Source organism: Bradysia coprophila, assembly GCF_014529535.1.
Source record: "Bradysia coprophila strain Holo2 chromosome X unlocalized genomic scaffold, BU_Bcop_v1 contig_26, whole genome shotgun sequence".
NCBI lineage: Eukaryota > Metazoa > Arthropoda > Insecta > Diptera > Sciaridae > Bradysia > Bradysia coprophila.
Window position 1 is genome coordinate 3,540,209 of NW_023503313.1, and position 16,759 is coordinate 3,556,967.

General features: G+C 33.3%; 1 protein-coding gene across 6 annotated transcripts in view; it reads left to right on the top strand.

The window, feature by feature from the left end:
• The window catches only part of LOC119069202 (polypyrimidine tract-binding protein 1), a 231,769-nt gene that overhangs the window by 106,235 nt on the left and 108,775 nt on the right, over positions 1 to 16,759 (top strand). For all 6 annotated transcript variants that reach the window (XM_037173168.1, XM_037173171.1, XM_037173173.1 and 3 more), the window contains one exon: positions 1,611 to 1,706. In XM_037173168.1, the coding sequence (XP_037029063.1) occupies positions 1,611 to 1,706 (96 nt within the window). The remainder of the gene's footprint in view (positions 1 to 1,610; positions 1,707 to 16,759) is intronic.

The following is a 16,759-nucleotide window of genomic DNA, read 5'->3' on the forward strand; positions in this document are numbered from 1 at the left end:
AACTCACAAATTTTCCAAGATTTTTAATTGTTTTCATTTTTACCTAGACCACTCTTTTTGGTCCAATCACCAAAACTTTTAAAAATCAAAATTAATTTCCTAATCTTAAATTTATAAAGCCAAACCGACCCTGAACAAGATATAGCCGAGCGCATGATATATTGGTAAATGGCTAGTCATGAACTGGCTTGAACCGTAAGCATTACCAAAAGGCCTTTCGAAGTATATAAACATTTTCAAGGCCAATATCAAGTAACTATTTAACGATTATCGTGCATGTATGGCTGGCTATATGGCATGAGAAATGGAATTGATTAATTTCTTGTTTTTGGTATATTATACACTACACATGTATTGTGGCGGTATAATATAAAATAAAATCGCGTCGAGACTGTTGTGACTACTTATGTCGTTGGATTGGATATATTTTTATTGGTATAACGCACGTTATTTAATAATTTATTTTAACAATGAATTGAATGGGTTTTTTATTTCATTTCAACGTCTATACATTTTTTTTTTAATTAATGAAACGGAAGGGTAGGGTGAGCAAAATTTAAAATACGATAGTGTGTCTGTTTTGTCGGTTGCTTACGGATTGTAGGAACGTACATGAAACTTTTGTTCATGCTCCACACAAAGAAATGAACCCTGTGCCTTGTTAGAATTTAAATTTTATTCGAAGTTATTGGTGGTTAGTAAATTGAATTCAATTGAAAAATTACTATTCGGTATTAGAATGTGAATCAGTAATCGGAATGAGCATTTTCAAATTTTCGTGGTCAACAGCGAGTTTGGGCACGGGAATGGAAATTTTTTGAAAAAAAAAAATTGAACATGGACCGGGCATGTTATTTGGTATGCCCACTCACATCTAAACAGAATTACAATCAGAAGAAGTGAAATTTCAGCATGACTTTGCTTCAGGTGTTTTTCAGCAGATCCACAGAAGCTGAAATTTCACTGCCTCTAATTGTACAGAATAACAAAAAAGAACGATGCCGAATCCTTGTGATCATCTTCGGACTGTCACGAGAGCCCATTCGTAAATTATTCAGTCGAAATATTACAAGTTTCAGACCACTCAAACAAAAATATATGGAAAAAACGTACCCTTTCAATTCACAAATTGCGCACGCTCTAATGTGTGAATTGTCCCCAACCTGTAAGCCGTTAGATCAATCAGTGGTACTTTGAACTCAACCTACATTTCGATTGAAATTAGAGAAGTGCAACTACCTCAAACGAAGACCCTTTTTTTCTAGCGCTAGTAGTGTTTTAACGAAGGTAGATTTGAGTATATCTCAGACAGTCCTAGTCACTGTGTTAATGTCTAACAAATAAAATTAATTTATTCTAAAATGATGGTTGCACAATAGAATCGTCGGAAGTAGATTATTTCAATCCCTGAACGGACTCATTTTAGAATACTTCTGATTGCTCTGAATATCAGCGGGAACGATTTTTTTCCGTATTTTTATTTGGATTGATTCTCTTTTGTTAATGGAATCGGGAAAATCTATTGTGCATTCCTGAGTCTCACCATCATGTGAAATTTTAACTTATCATTCCCAAAGTACAAACGATAATTTTCTCTTCTTTTTTTGCAGGTAGCGGCCATGATGTCCTGCCCCCTTTCCTTGCCCTTACCATTACTACCTCCAGATCTACACGCCGATTATCCTCCCGTTCATATTGGAATAAAGGTATGTCATACACTTTATTATAATGATTGATACATTAACACTCTGCGGATGAGCACGAAACCGATTCTTCACTGTATAAATAAATAGCCGGACCACCTTTAAGATCCCACAGAGATGGGTCCCATTTGTATTTAATTTTAATGTGATCTAATGTGGCGAGTTTTATTGTGATTTATCACCATTTTCCATTTTTTTTCCCTCTAAAGAAAATCTTTTTTGTAAATAAGTATTAGAATATTCCTATTCCATGCAGCGAATGAAATGGTGTTGGTTATGTACGAAAGATTTATCTTTTTCAAAGAAGGAAACAAGGCATGAAATATATGTCACTCTAGAGATTTTTTTCTTTTTGAATTTTCAATTATGCTAAATATCCCTGCAGGAGTGTAATATTGTTGGTGTCGAGAGTATTATTATTTGATTTTTGGGGGACAAACAGCGGGTTATCACACCCAATTATATTACAAGCTTCATCCTCTTAAATTTCAATGTATTGAAGTGAATAGATAAACTATACATGAAATTGGATGTGTATACACATACACATCACACACCCACATAGAGATAGATCTGTAAAAATAACCCGTGAAACTGCTCATTCGTTCTAATTAAATAAGCAAACCCAATACATGTGTAACTACGATTCGTCAAGAGAATATGCAGACATAAATTAATTATTTAACACAAAGGTATACTATGAAATGAACTGATCAAAATACCACATGTTATACGCCTGCAGCATATCTCAATTGTGGGTTTCCATGCATTCCCTCAAACAACCGCTATGAATTAGACGTAATATTTGCATGATTCAACCAAGAATTATTTTGAAATCAAATGTGTTTGATAAGCTGATGGCTAATTGCAATACGTTTTTCGTCTAATTCAGTAAACGGTAGAGAAACTTTGTTTTTTGCTGTTACACTCAAATTGTGTATCGATTTGTAATCAATTTTTAATTTTAAAATCAGCATGTCCTGCAATTGGATGGAGTCAGACCGTTGACTATTTGAATTGAAGTAGCGCAATTGGAAGATGTATTTTCGATGGCAATTCAATAGAACCAGATTTTCCTTCTAACGCAGTCAGCTAACGTCTTTTTAACCCGAAGGTCTGCAGTCTTAGATCTATCTTTCGAATCGTATGTTATTGGTATGCATATTCAACTAATCAATATTTCGGCGAGTTTTCTGAATATTTCTGTTTCGTGTTTGATATATCTACTGATCTGCCTCTTTCACTACTATGACTTACATACATGTGATACATATTTTTACTTCCAAGTTGGTTATGACTGATATTTCATTTGTTTCGAAGAATTTCTTTAGGTTTTAGCCATAGCAACGACTATTTTTGCACCAGTAGCATGAACAAATCTCGTGCGTTACCATTTCACATACATGTCCAGTCCATTAGACATTCTCTAACTTAACAAACTGTAAACAGACACAATTTTTAGCATATTTGGTCGATGACTGTTTTGGGAATTAATTCTTAACATTCTATAACAATTCGAACAGACTCAGCTTATTTAAGATTCTTTGAAGATAATATTCGTCGATAGACATTTCTATGATCTAAAATTGGAAATTCAACAACGCAGCTCGTCTCGCAGCTGCAATACTGTAATTATTGTTCGGGAATGTTCCGATAATATTTAAAGCATCATTAATGGAATTTAATGCATTCACTAAAATCGATGATAATTTCTTATGGACCGACAGTTTCTTTCATACGCTTATATCTGCCGCACTCCACTGTTGTGACATTTAATTTTACCTTGAATAATTATTGACAATTTTTTTTTATTTTATTCCGGTGGAATAAAAGAATTCTCGGGAATTCTTTAAAAGAAATGTTCGCAAAACATTGTAGTTGTAATCTTAAAAGTTTATGATAAAAAATCTTTGAATCAGATAAAAAAACTTTCTTTGCTTAAGAGTGTAGTTTACAGTGTATAAGAAAAACTGTTTGCAATTAAGGTTTATTTATAGAAACCAATTTCCATGCAAAACATTTTTCCGCAAAATCTTCGAATCTTCGCAACCATTTTCTGAATCTGAAAAGGTTGCTTCGAAAATGTCAGGCGTCGTATAGTATAGGAAAGGTTATTTATATTCTCACGGCGACATTATTAATAATAATAATATAATAATTTCTTTAGCGTTATATCATTTACCATCGACGACACCGAAAAGTTTTCGTTCGATATAGTCATTGCTTAAATAGTTTCGCCAAGTTTCATTCACTATTTTAGTTATCAAACTTACAAATTCATTTTAAATTGAAATATATAGTGAAAACAATGTGTGTTTATAATATGTATACCGGTATATAATGCATACTATAAGTTGCCATAAAATCCATGAAACATTTATAACTGTACTGCGAAGTATATTTTTGATTAAAATGTATCCACGACCTAGTTCAAAATTTAGTTTCTTGTATTTAACAACATGTCATATAATACAAAAATGCTATTTAAGCTTAAAAGTATTTTCGGCGTGAATATTAACGTTTTGCCCGTAGTACACCAGCTTCCGTGCATATATACTATTTACAGGCGGTTCTAACTAAACACACATACACACCGAAGCCCGTATAATATTTCATTGCGGACGGATATACGACCATTTTCAGCATTTTTTATGGAAAAAATCATAAAAATCCAAACATCAAGAGTTCTATTTCTATAATTCTACCTTGGCTCTCTCACATGTAAGCGTGCATATCGATCTATGCAGAAAAGAAGTACATTCAATTTTACATAGACCTTTCCATATGTTATGTCAATAGGTTGCTTAATATTTTTATGGTTATTGCATTTTATGGAATATGGGTTTGGGCATGTTCGATTTTTACGATTCAAAATCTTCATATAGCACATAACTTTAAGCAACTATAAAAATATTTATTGGGTGATTCGATGGTTATCCATTATTTGGAAAAATGGCGAATATGTTATATTGAGCAAAGAAGTTCCATATGGAAATGTGTTTGTTGTTATTGTTATTTCTATAATATATCTATATATCGAGGCGTAGGTATCATGTATAGTATCAACCATTAAATAATCCACCAAAGCACTTAAACATAGTGCTATTGTGTGTGGTACAATCTATTTATGATTGATATTTTAAATGGTGAAGCTTCTAAGCGCCAAGACACAGCATCGCACACATATAATTTGTATGAAAGCAACACGTTACGTTGGATTTATTCTCTTTTTTTTGTACAGCGACACATTGCCTTTGAAATAAAATATCCTCGAAAATATCCCAATGGACTTTATAACTGAATATCCGTCCCAAATAAATAGTGCCTAGGCTTGAAACAACATACAATGAATTACGATTGTTTGTGGCTCAGGTAGTTTTACTTTTTAGGCGGGGAATATTTTTGGAAAAACTGTTGACCTTATTTTTTTCTAGTTTTCTTACGATTTTCCAAATTTTCAAAATTGAAAATTAGGGACAATGTGGGAAAATGTTCTACCAAAAATAGTCCCTGTCTTTATGCTGAAAACAAACGAGGCATTCAAAACATGTTTTGGTCCTTGTTTTCATGACGAAATAGTCGCAACTGTCAAATAAAGTTAGAAATTTCTCTATCGAAAATTACGATTGTTGCATTTGTCAATGAAAACAAGGACCAAAACACGTTTTCAATGTCTCGTTTGTTTTCAGCATTAAGTCTTTTGCGTTGAAAATTCAAATTGCAGATTCTCTATCGCTTTGTTTTGTCAATTCTTCATGACATGACACTACGGTATTAAATACAATGTAGAGAGCTAATATGCTCTGTTGGCTAGGAAGGATTACAGCTCGCTCTATTCCTCCATTCAAATCTCCACGGTGATTGGTTCTAACGTAAACATATCTTCTTTCCCAAAAAATATTTATGTCATCGACAAATCGTCCAAGATTAGATTCGACTGAGAACTCTGAGGAATCAACAGCTTTTGCGCATAATTCGCACTTCAATAATAGTCGAAAACTTAGAGGAACCGCGGAAATGAATTCGATGTCTTTACCATCTTTGAAACTTTCAATTTTTAATTGTATTAGATTCTTGTCATGGACCTACGTTGGAATGTTCGTGCTTTACTGGTATTTAGACCAATTTGTCTGGATTTGTTTTCCGAGCAGTTTGAAATTTTTGATGTATCGCTCTGTGTATGCCACCAAATTCAATCTGTGATTTCTTGTTTGTACAACAGGCGTTACGGTATGAATATGAATATACCATACCATTATGTTGTGTGAACATTCAGTTTTATGTAAAAGTCTTTCAACTTTCATCCCCTCCTAATTTAAAGAGCTCGTAATGACATAACAGCAATTTATCATTTTATCGCATGGCCACAAATTTATATACGTATGTGTATGCACACCTACAGCAGGATATTTATTTTACTATATTCTTATATGTAGATCATAACGACTCTTACCCACATATTAATTTACTATCCCCAACAACATTCACTTTTCATTGTTTGGGCTTTGTGAACATGGACACACATTTTACTTTATGGGCCACTGTACCTCATGATGTAATTAAATTAATTGATGATGCATTATCATAATAATATAAGCACATAATGCTCTGGACAAAAATTAAATGTAGAATTTTGTCGTATTTTGTAAAATGAATTTTGCGTTGGAAAAGCTTTTGGTGTTGTTTATCGTTGGCCCTTTTCATAAACACTACACTACACTACATAGAAAAAATTTTGCTTTCACGATTATTGAACAACAATTTTAACTAAGAGGGATTCTTTTGAAAAACAGCCTACCGAAATCGGACGCATTTTCCAGTGGACTTTTTTATATGTGCCTAGAAAGGACTTCGACCCTAGAGCCCAAAACCACTTTCAAAAAAATTCTTCGAAGCTTTTGTGACTGGTGAAAAGTGATCAAAAACCGAAAACTTGCACTTTTCTTACCAAAATTTCTCCGGGTACACGAGCCGTACATGGTCTTGTGGGGTGTCATTAGAAAGGTAATCACATGTACTATTGAGCCGAATAGAGACTCATTGGTTTTAAAATTAATCCACACTGAAATATGTGCAGTTGAAGTTTTCAACCGAAAACTTGCACTTTTCTTACTAATATTTCTCCAGTTACACGAGCCGTACATGGTGGTGTGGGGTATCATTTGAAAGGTAATTTTACGTGCTTTTGGGCCAATAAGGGTCTTATGGGGTTTGGATGCATATGCGATTAAATATGGGCACTTAAACATTTCAACTTCTCCACTGGAAAATGCGTCCGATTTCGGTAGGCTGTTTTTCAAAAGAATCCCTCTAAATAAAAGGGAAAATGGATGCCACCTCAACCATATAATAATGTGGAAGTTTGAAACATTCATTTTTAGGAGATGTCTAAGACTTATACGAGTTTTTTTACTAATCAAATTAAAATAACAAACAAGTTACTGTTGTACAATAATGTAATTTCAAAATAATGTGGTCGTTCGTCGTTCCCTTGTTATCGTAACAAAGTCGTTCAAATATAAACTGTGATTATTTTGCTTTAATTAGATGTAGCCAAATCTGGAGTGGTATTCAGGCTTACGATCTCTATATTCTAATTCTCCATTTCTAATCTCTACAATCGTTTCGCAATTTCGATCAAGGATATAAACGACAATTCGCAAAAGTAGCAATGCGAATGTAGAGTGGAATGGGAGACAAATATATGTAGAGTATAGAGATCGGATATTGAAATATCACTTCTAACTTACTTTTGAGGAAATATTTTCCTGAAAATTCACAAAAGCTTCACACAGTTTTTATGAAGTGTACATCGACGACTCGTAAATTGGTAAATTTTGTTTCTCTACAGTAAACGACATCTCAAATGTCTCACTGTCAAATTTTTCTGAGAATTTTATTGTGTCATTGCAAATTCACAATGACATTCTCTGAAAAAAATGACAGTGAGACATTTGAGATGTCGTTCACTGTAAAATCTTTAATTAGGAAAATCCTATTTCTTCTTTAATTTTTGATTTTGAGTTCTTCATGTATCAAAATGCTGGGAGAAACTTTAGAGAAACTCTTAGCATTGTAAAAATACTGTTTTGTATGAATTCTTGGACTACATGTACTGCATGAATTGACTGCATTGAATGGACTAAATTGATGAATCTCACCGCTCGGTTTTGCTACCAATTAATGTTACTGAATTATAAAATGGTATTTCGAATCAAGCTGGTTGGATAGTCAGTTATGATGTATAGCGTCCTGTGTGGAACTCATTTTAAGTTAATTTGTCTGTTTAGAGACCTAACTAACAGACTGCCAATAACAAACGCCTGTAAATACTATCTGACGAAATTTAGATGCTTATAGTTGATATCAAGTCTAAACGTAGGCAAATGTACATAAATTCATCGTTTTTGGGCTACGTCGTACAATCTCGGTGTGTTTGGAACTAAACCTGCCTTGCCCGTTTCTCTTCTATATACTCATTGAAGAGTATAACCTGAAGTGATTCATAATTTGCCGATCCATGAAGCAATTGTCCTCTTCTCGTCATTTAGTATGTATGTCGTTGCAGCCACCAAACAGTCTGCAGTTGTTACTTTTTCATGAGTTTTTTTTTCTAAAATAGCCAAATTTGTATCGTTTCGATGAAATAAAACAATGGAATGTTAAAAATATAAAAAGTTCTATTGAGCTATGTGTACGCGATAAGTGACATGGGCATTTTGAACCGATGTAACTAACAATTATCGTAATTTAATGGAAATTCGCGAAATTATCTTTATAAACTTTGGAAAACAGATTTGCGCCCCTCAAAAATGTCTTTTTTTTCGATAAACGCACATTGAAAATATGGGTTAAATAAAGAAAAGACGACACCGAAATGACAGCAAAATGTGTCTCCATTTGCATTTGGACAACTTTGTGACCGAAATGAAAAGTATATAAAATAAAATATTTTTAAGTTTTATAAGATTTAACGAATATATACTTTATGCTCTGCATGAAACTTGACTGAACAAAACAATCTCAACTTTTTCTGTCTTCCTTTCTCAGCAAACTCAAAGTTTCAACCGCTCTCTCTAAAAATATGTTTATTTTATTCTAAAAATGCAATCGAAACAAAATGATATAACTTTATTTAATGAATATCAACTGAACCACCCATATCGCATTACATTACATGAATAAACTTTTTCTATAAAAGAGGAAAAACTCACTAAACTAAACTAATATATATTCTCATTCTTGGTTTATATTTTCTTACAACTCGTGTATTATATATTTATAATATATAAGAAAATAAAACTGTCATAATAAGAAACGTTGTATTCTTGAAAGCAACATGTTGCTGTTTTTTATTTAAAAAGAAGAAAAAAAAAATAAAAAAATAAATTGAAATTGAAATTTAAAAGCACAAATATAGGAAGGTATAAAAGGGAAAAGGCGAAACAAATATGCCAAGTATTTTTCGTTTTAGATATATTTTTTTTGAGCTTGAGATTTGGGCCAGAACACAGAGATGTAAGTACAATAGGATTTATTTTTCTTCGCTTGGGGTTTACCGACGATTTAAGACATAACTCCAACAATACGTCACATAGATTTATGTTTGTACAATGTATAATGTTTTCATAATATTTATATATGGAAAAGAATAAAATCTCCACCTGGTTTGATATGGTATTTTATTGGAATTTTTTTTTGCTTCATATTTAATTTTAAACCGAAGTAAAAAAAATGTCAGATTTATTGACACAAGTTTTATAATATATTTTTCTTATTCGTAACAATTGATCAAATATGAATTTGCTTGCGTTTAACTTCTATCAAAATATTTACGTCAAAGATCAAAGACGACATATTGTTGTTAGAATTTTATTTTTCAATGTACAATTGATATCATTGTTGCTCAAAAAACAATTTTTACATAATTCGGTAAATATTTGGATTTCTTTGTTTAGGGATACAGAACCGTCAATAGGAAAAAAATACCCTGAGCTTTCCGAGTCGCCGTTAATCAATTCTGATTACCCTGATCATTTACTTCAAACAAAAAGATCCAAGTCTTTCGTATAGTCTTGCTTAGGATTTTTTTTTTCGATAAATAATAATCTGTTTTTTATTCAAAGCGAAAAAAAAGACTGCTCGCATACGGCGCAGTCAGTAAAAAAACGATCTTTTCAATCAACAAATATTACAATAAATAAAAATCATCCGCTCTATTACTTCCTAAAGTTCCAAGAATACATGCCGCATTGCCTCTTTGTATAGCAATAGAAATTTTCTGCAACAGATAATCTTTGGAACGTGGCTCCCCTGATGCTCTCTTCATCAACGATCCCAACTTGTCAATAAATTTCTTTGTTTCTGGACCCATGCAACCTAATGATTCAAAGGCAAGGGGGGTAAATAAATAGTTTTCTTTAAGACGTATATAATGATTATGCTTAAATCTCTCCGCTTTATCTGCAATAGACCCTGCTTTCTTAGAGGATTCACTGGTGTATGAAGGAGCCAAAGTATCACATATTGTTACATCCCATAAAAGTGATGGATACTAATAAACGACCGATAAATTAATTCAAAACTACCGAAAAAAAAGTAATAAATGACCGATAAATATGGTACCGATAGAAAATAATAAATGATCGATAGGAAATCCACAAGTACCGATAAAAATATTCAAAACTACCGCTATCGCTCCGGACATGATTATTGTAGGATCGTGATTTTTCTGTTTTTTTTTTATATTTCTTCTTGGCTATAATAATCCAGAGCCGTAAAAGTACATTATTTTCTGGCTCGAATATATTTTATTGAGATAGAAAAAACGGAAGTACCGTTTAAATAATAAATTACCCATGGAATATAATAGACTACCGATAACAAATGATAAATTACCGATATAATATATTGAACTACCGATAGAATATAATGAATGATCGATAAAAAATAATAGATTACCGATAAAAAGTGATTAACGATCGATAAAGTTCCCAACTTATCGGTATTTTAGTACTTTTTATCGGTAAAAAATTATCGGTAGTTTTGAATATTTTTATCGGTACTTGTGGATTTCCTATATCGATCATTTATTATTTTCTATCGGTACCATATTTATCGGTCATTTATTACTTTTTATCGGTAGTTTTGAATTAATTTATCGGTCGAATATAATATCCCAAAAGTGATTTTCCGTGTCATACTTAGGAAATACGTTTTCTAGTCTTATCTACCGTGGATGGTTGATATAGGTCAAATACATATGGGTGGTTGTGTTTAAAAAGAGCAGACTCCACGTTACATTAAATTACAGTCAGCTGATCCACACATAAAATCAAAACTGTTTATACGTCTTTATGAACAGTTTTGCTTGCAGTTTTGATTGTATGTGTGGATCAGCTGAAAAGCAGCTGAAGCAAATTCATACTGAAAGTTCACTGCCTCTGACTGTACAAATTCAAAATAATCTTAGAGGTGAAATTGATTCTTGTGCTCGTGTGACACAAGTGTGGCAGGGGGGACGGGGTTTCTGAAAAAGGCCGATTTAAGCGTGTCATACTTTATGAACGTCCCCTAATAAACGACAGTTGATGATGTTGAGATCGGTGATAGTTAAGATGGAACACAAGATTTTGAAGTATTTAAATAACTGGATTATGTACCATGAACTTAATTAAACATTATTTTTTGAGGTAACCTTAGATGAGAATCCGAAAATAAATAGCAAAATCGTTTTACGCAATTTTTAAATGTTTACCCAAAATTAACACGGAGATTGAGGTGAGACACATACATCGTGGATCAATGGATCCACAAAGATTCAAACAATTATTCGGCATAATTTACTTGTGAAAACCTGCGACAATGAGTATTAGCGATAATACCGGTGAACTATTCCTTTGTTTTGCAGTTATTTTTTTTAATCGTATTCATAACCGCTAGAAAAACACACTAGGCACGACATTGTCGTACGTTCTGAATTTAAAACAAAATTGTTATAACTAAATCTTGCAACAAGTGGAACATTTCACTGATTAAAAATACAAATATGACATATAACATTTCTGCACTGGTACCGATTGTAGCAAAATACTGGTCGTTCAAGTCCTTTGTGGAAAGGTTCGGTGGTTCACCGGGAGTTCCATGGAGAAATAGTAACCATATCAGGAACCATATCTTGATTGCCAGAAACTTCTTCGCAGTACACAACAGCTGATATTTACACAGCACTGAAATATTCTAATGCGTCCACGTTTAAATTTAACATTTCCACTGAATTATTGATACCCTAATACGTCTAGGCAATCAGAAATCATAAATAACCCGGTAGCCAAAACAAGAAAAAAAAAGAATTTAAAAACACGAAAACCAAAACCTTTTGAATCCCAAAACATCAAACAAAATAAATAAATCAAATTACATTTTAACCAAGAAAATATTTTGGGAAGCTTATTTCAATATTACAAAAAGAAAATCTGACGCTGCCCAAAAAAGAATGTAAAATAATAAAAGATCTTAGACCAAAAAGTACTTTAATACGAGAAGTAAATAAAAAAGAAAAATTTTATTCTACAGCGCAACGTATACATTCACATTACGAATGAAAAGTTTTTCCCGTGCTTATTTCCTTTTAGACCCGTGTGCCGGTGACAGCTGTGGCGTCAGCCAGCTGAAAGAGTTGAATGATTTTGAATTTGCTTTATCTATCATTTCAAAAATGTTTGACCATTTTTTAATTTTATTTAGCTTCTCATATTTCCAATTAGTTTTAGCCATACAAACCTCAAAGAGCGTGAAAAGAATGTGAAAACCAACGACGTCTGAAAATCACTCCTTCAAATTCTATCTCCTTCTGAGTCGTGAGACCATGATCTGAACATTGAACCTCTTTTGTCGAAAGAATTTTTTAGTCGGAATCTTTAAACGACAATATGAAGAGGTTTTTCCTCTACATTTAATTACCACTACTGTTATTGTCGTCTCGCACGACGCATAAGCCAAGTGGAACTTAAAATACATACGAGTTTCCATTTATTTTTGCACTTACGGTAGTTGTTCCTGGTTTCAGAAGGGGCAAAATGCGTTTTTAGTTAACGCATACGTTATATATTTTCATATTTGTTCCAAAGAGTGTAGCAACCCCATTTTCAATTTTAAGTATGGCGCAGCTCACGGTTCTTCTATTTTTATACAGGTATAAAATTTAAAAAAGAAAGAAAAAAAAAACAATAACACGATCTAAGGTATAGCAGATATAAATATGGTACAATTTCGCCTCTGGTTATGGACTCACAAATTCAACATATTTCGTAATAATTGCTTCTCCTTTTCTATGATACATAAAGGTTTCGGCCGCAAGAATTATACTCTATGTATAACAAACTGGCCGACATATAAGTAGCTGTGTAACTTTTTTAAGGGTTAATTGAATGAGAAACATTTTGTTTTGATATAATTATTAAAATGTTTTGAAAATACTAGTTAATTTGCGAAGGAAATTTTGATGATGAACAATAAAATGTTCCGGAATTTTCTTGCTAGATATATATTTTTGGTGGAATCGCTGAATGAATTTCGGTTTTCTAATTTGTAAAATTCAGCCGAATGCTTAACGTGGGGCCGGAAAATTTTAACAACTTTTTGCCGTAATGAACCTGTTGTAAGTATGTACTATACTTCACATAATTAAGGGGCCGAAAATGGTGTCAGATGGAAAGTACGCTCTTTGACCCTTAGAGCATTTTTCGGGGGCTTGGAGGGAATCTAATTTTTATAAAACTATCGTAGAACTCATATAATATAGTTTTCAAACATATTGACGTCCCTGATGAGTGTCTGATTTTAATTTATAATTCTCGGGAACTTCTGGGTTATTGAAACTAGCGGGACGAAGCGATAACTCCAGATAACTCTAGGGAAAAAGCAAATGACAATGACAAATCGGGTAGTTTCTAGCTTTCACTATGACTGCGAACTGCGTAAGATCTAAATTGGAAGTATGTTGCCTTTTCAATGACATGCATAAACAACTAATCGAAAGTCAAATTCAAAAAATATTCTGTGAATTCTTGGTTGAAAAGGAGAAAACGTCCTACCATACATGCACGACAGGTCTTTAAAAACAAAAGGGTTTGGAATTGATGCGAATAGTTAGAAAACTTTACGATTCTGAAAAAGATTTCTATGAAAAAGATTCAACAAAATCTGTATAAATTGGTCTACTCACAAACATATTTGAATTTCCGTCATTTCACAAAGACAAATTAAATTTAATTTTCTTTAAGACGACACGACTCGCATCGTACTTTCATATATACCAAAAACAGCGTCACCATTTTTTAGGCAATCGTGTACATCTTTATCTTTGTTCGGTTTACATTCCAGATTGGGATAGTTTATCTACTTCATGCGAAATTCTACGCTATAACTTAAATAAACTGCATTCCACTCAATATTCACCATCCATACACCCACACATCGTATTGAGTGATTATATCGAAAAACTCGTGGGGTTAAATTTAAATAGAATTTTTGAATACACTCTTGTAGTACTTAAGCTTCTGGATCTGTAAAAAGTTCTTCCGATTCACGTCTGTGCTCAATATAATGTACACATGCAAGAAACATCTATCTGATATACTTTGAAAATTTATCGAAAAGAGTTTTTCTCTTATAAATAATGGCGTATGATTTGAATTGATAATATCTTCGAGATGGTATGCATGAGTGATAGAAGTGTATATTTATATATATATATATAAATATATATTCGTGTGTGTGCTGTACGATGTACCTGAGATACCTGAACTTCTAATATATGAAAAAAAGATATTCACACACAGATATATACACCCATCATCCTTATATCAACCGAAAATATGATTTTATTTCATGCAACACATTATATTGTAGAAATATTAAAAATAATATTTTCTTATTTAAATCGATATGACAGACAAGAGGGAAGTAAGTGGTTGTTTATGTTATAAGAAGGTGTTTTGACATTTCAATAGATTTTTTTTCTTCTTTCACTTGATAGAAGGGTACACATATCCAACAGCATATAAGTGAAAAATAGTCAATTTACTCACTCGAATCGAAAGTTGAAGGGGGGATATCACCATGTCATTGAATGAAAACGATTTTATGGCTTGCGATAATATGTGCGTATGTCAAATAGATAGGAATATGACTATAATGCTGTGCGCTCCATATATATTCTCACAATATTTAAATTTTTTTCTTTACCATACAGTCCGTTTTCATCGGAGACTTCAATCCGTTAGGGATTGTTAAGAAGTCTAAATTGTCATTCAAAAATATTGTATATATTGTACATTGTTATCCACGATCAATTTATCAATTTATTGGGTGAGATTTTCCATTCAAACGTTTGCTCTACATTAATACCGATTATAGTACATAGTCTTGCTATTCATAGACTTCGAAAAAGCTTTCGATTCAGTGGAAACATGGTCGATATTGGACGCATTAGACGAATGTAGAGTAGACTCAAGGTACTCCAACACAATTCGATATGTGTACAAAAATGCTACTTCATGTATAAAACTTCATAAGAGCACGGAGAAATTCAGAATTGGCCGAGGTGTAAGGCAGGGTGACACCATTTCACCGAAATTATTCACGGCGATTCTGCAGAGTATTTTTAGGAAGTTAAACTGGAGTAAAATGGGAATAAAGATAAATGGAGAGTACCTGAGCAATCTCCGCTTCGCTGATGACATTGTACCGATAGCAGCGAATCTAGGTCAGGCTCAGCTTATGCTACAACAGTTAAGTGAAGAGGCGAGCAAAGTTGGCCTCAAGATGAACTTATCGAAAACAAAAGTCATGACCAACATCGGGGACGATAGAGAAATCAAAATTGGTGACACTGTCATTGAACGAGTCGACAGCTATGTATATCTAGGACATAAACTGAAGTTAGGTCTGGACAACCAAACTGCAGAAATAAGACGTAGGATTGGTCTTGCATGGGCAGCGTTCGGAAAACTCAGACTAATTTTCAAAAGCAAAATGAATAATAGTCTGAAACGCAAAGTTTTCGACACTTGTGTCCTTCCAGTGCTCACTTATGGAGCGGAAACGTTAACTTTAACGAAAGCATCCGAAGATAAATTGAGAGTGACACAAAGAGCCATGGAACGGAGTATGCTTGGAATAACACTCAGAGACAGAATGACGAATCAATGGATTCGACAACAAACCAGGGTCGTTGATGTCATGGAAAGAATAGCATCTCTGAAATGGAGCTGGGCGGGACATATTGCAAGAAGGACAGACGAACGTTGGACCAAAAAGATCATGAACTGGCGACCATATAAAAGACGAGCTATAGGTAGACCACCAGAGAGATGGACAAACGGAATTAAGAATATTGCAGGTACAAACTGGCAGCAAATGGCAATGGATCGTACGAAATGGAAAGAAGTTGGAGAGGCCTACATCCAGCAGTGGATAGAAACAGGCTGAAAAAGAAGAAGAAGAAGATAGTACATCAAGAGATTGAAAGAGGAGCCTTGGTTGGAACCATAAACATCTTTGTTTTGTAATGCAGCGGACTTCTAACATTAGAACTACAACTGTAACCTACGAAATGCTTTTGGGCGTATCGTATTGCACTGCTACACATTCTGTAGTACTTCTAGTAAATATCGCCTAGTTGGTGCCAATAAGATCGGTTGTTATGCATGCTGCAATGAATATACAAACCTCTTGCTTTTTATGATTGAGCACAAATTGATCTTGTAATTCATTTCATTTCAAGAGAGATGTATATTACCCTCCAACATCCTACAAAGAATCATAAAACTTAGTGACATATTTCTGGCCAAGACATTCTTTCAATCGATTTTTTACTATGAAGCCATGATGGCTCATTTTTGGTCAAATGGAGGAAAATGTAGAACACAACCAGATCTCGTTTACTTATCTGAAGTGTGCATTTGGGTTTAACAGTGGTTATAATTCGCCTGCAAATTTTTTAATGTTTTTTAGAAATAAGGACTGAATCCGTACGTACGTTTGACGTGTGA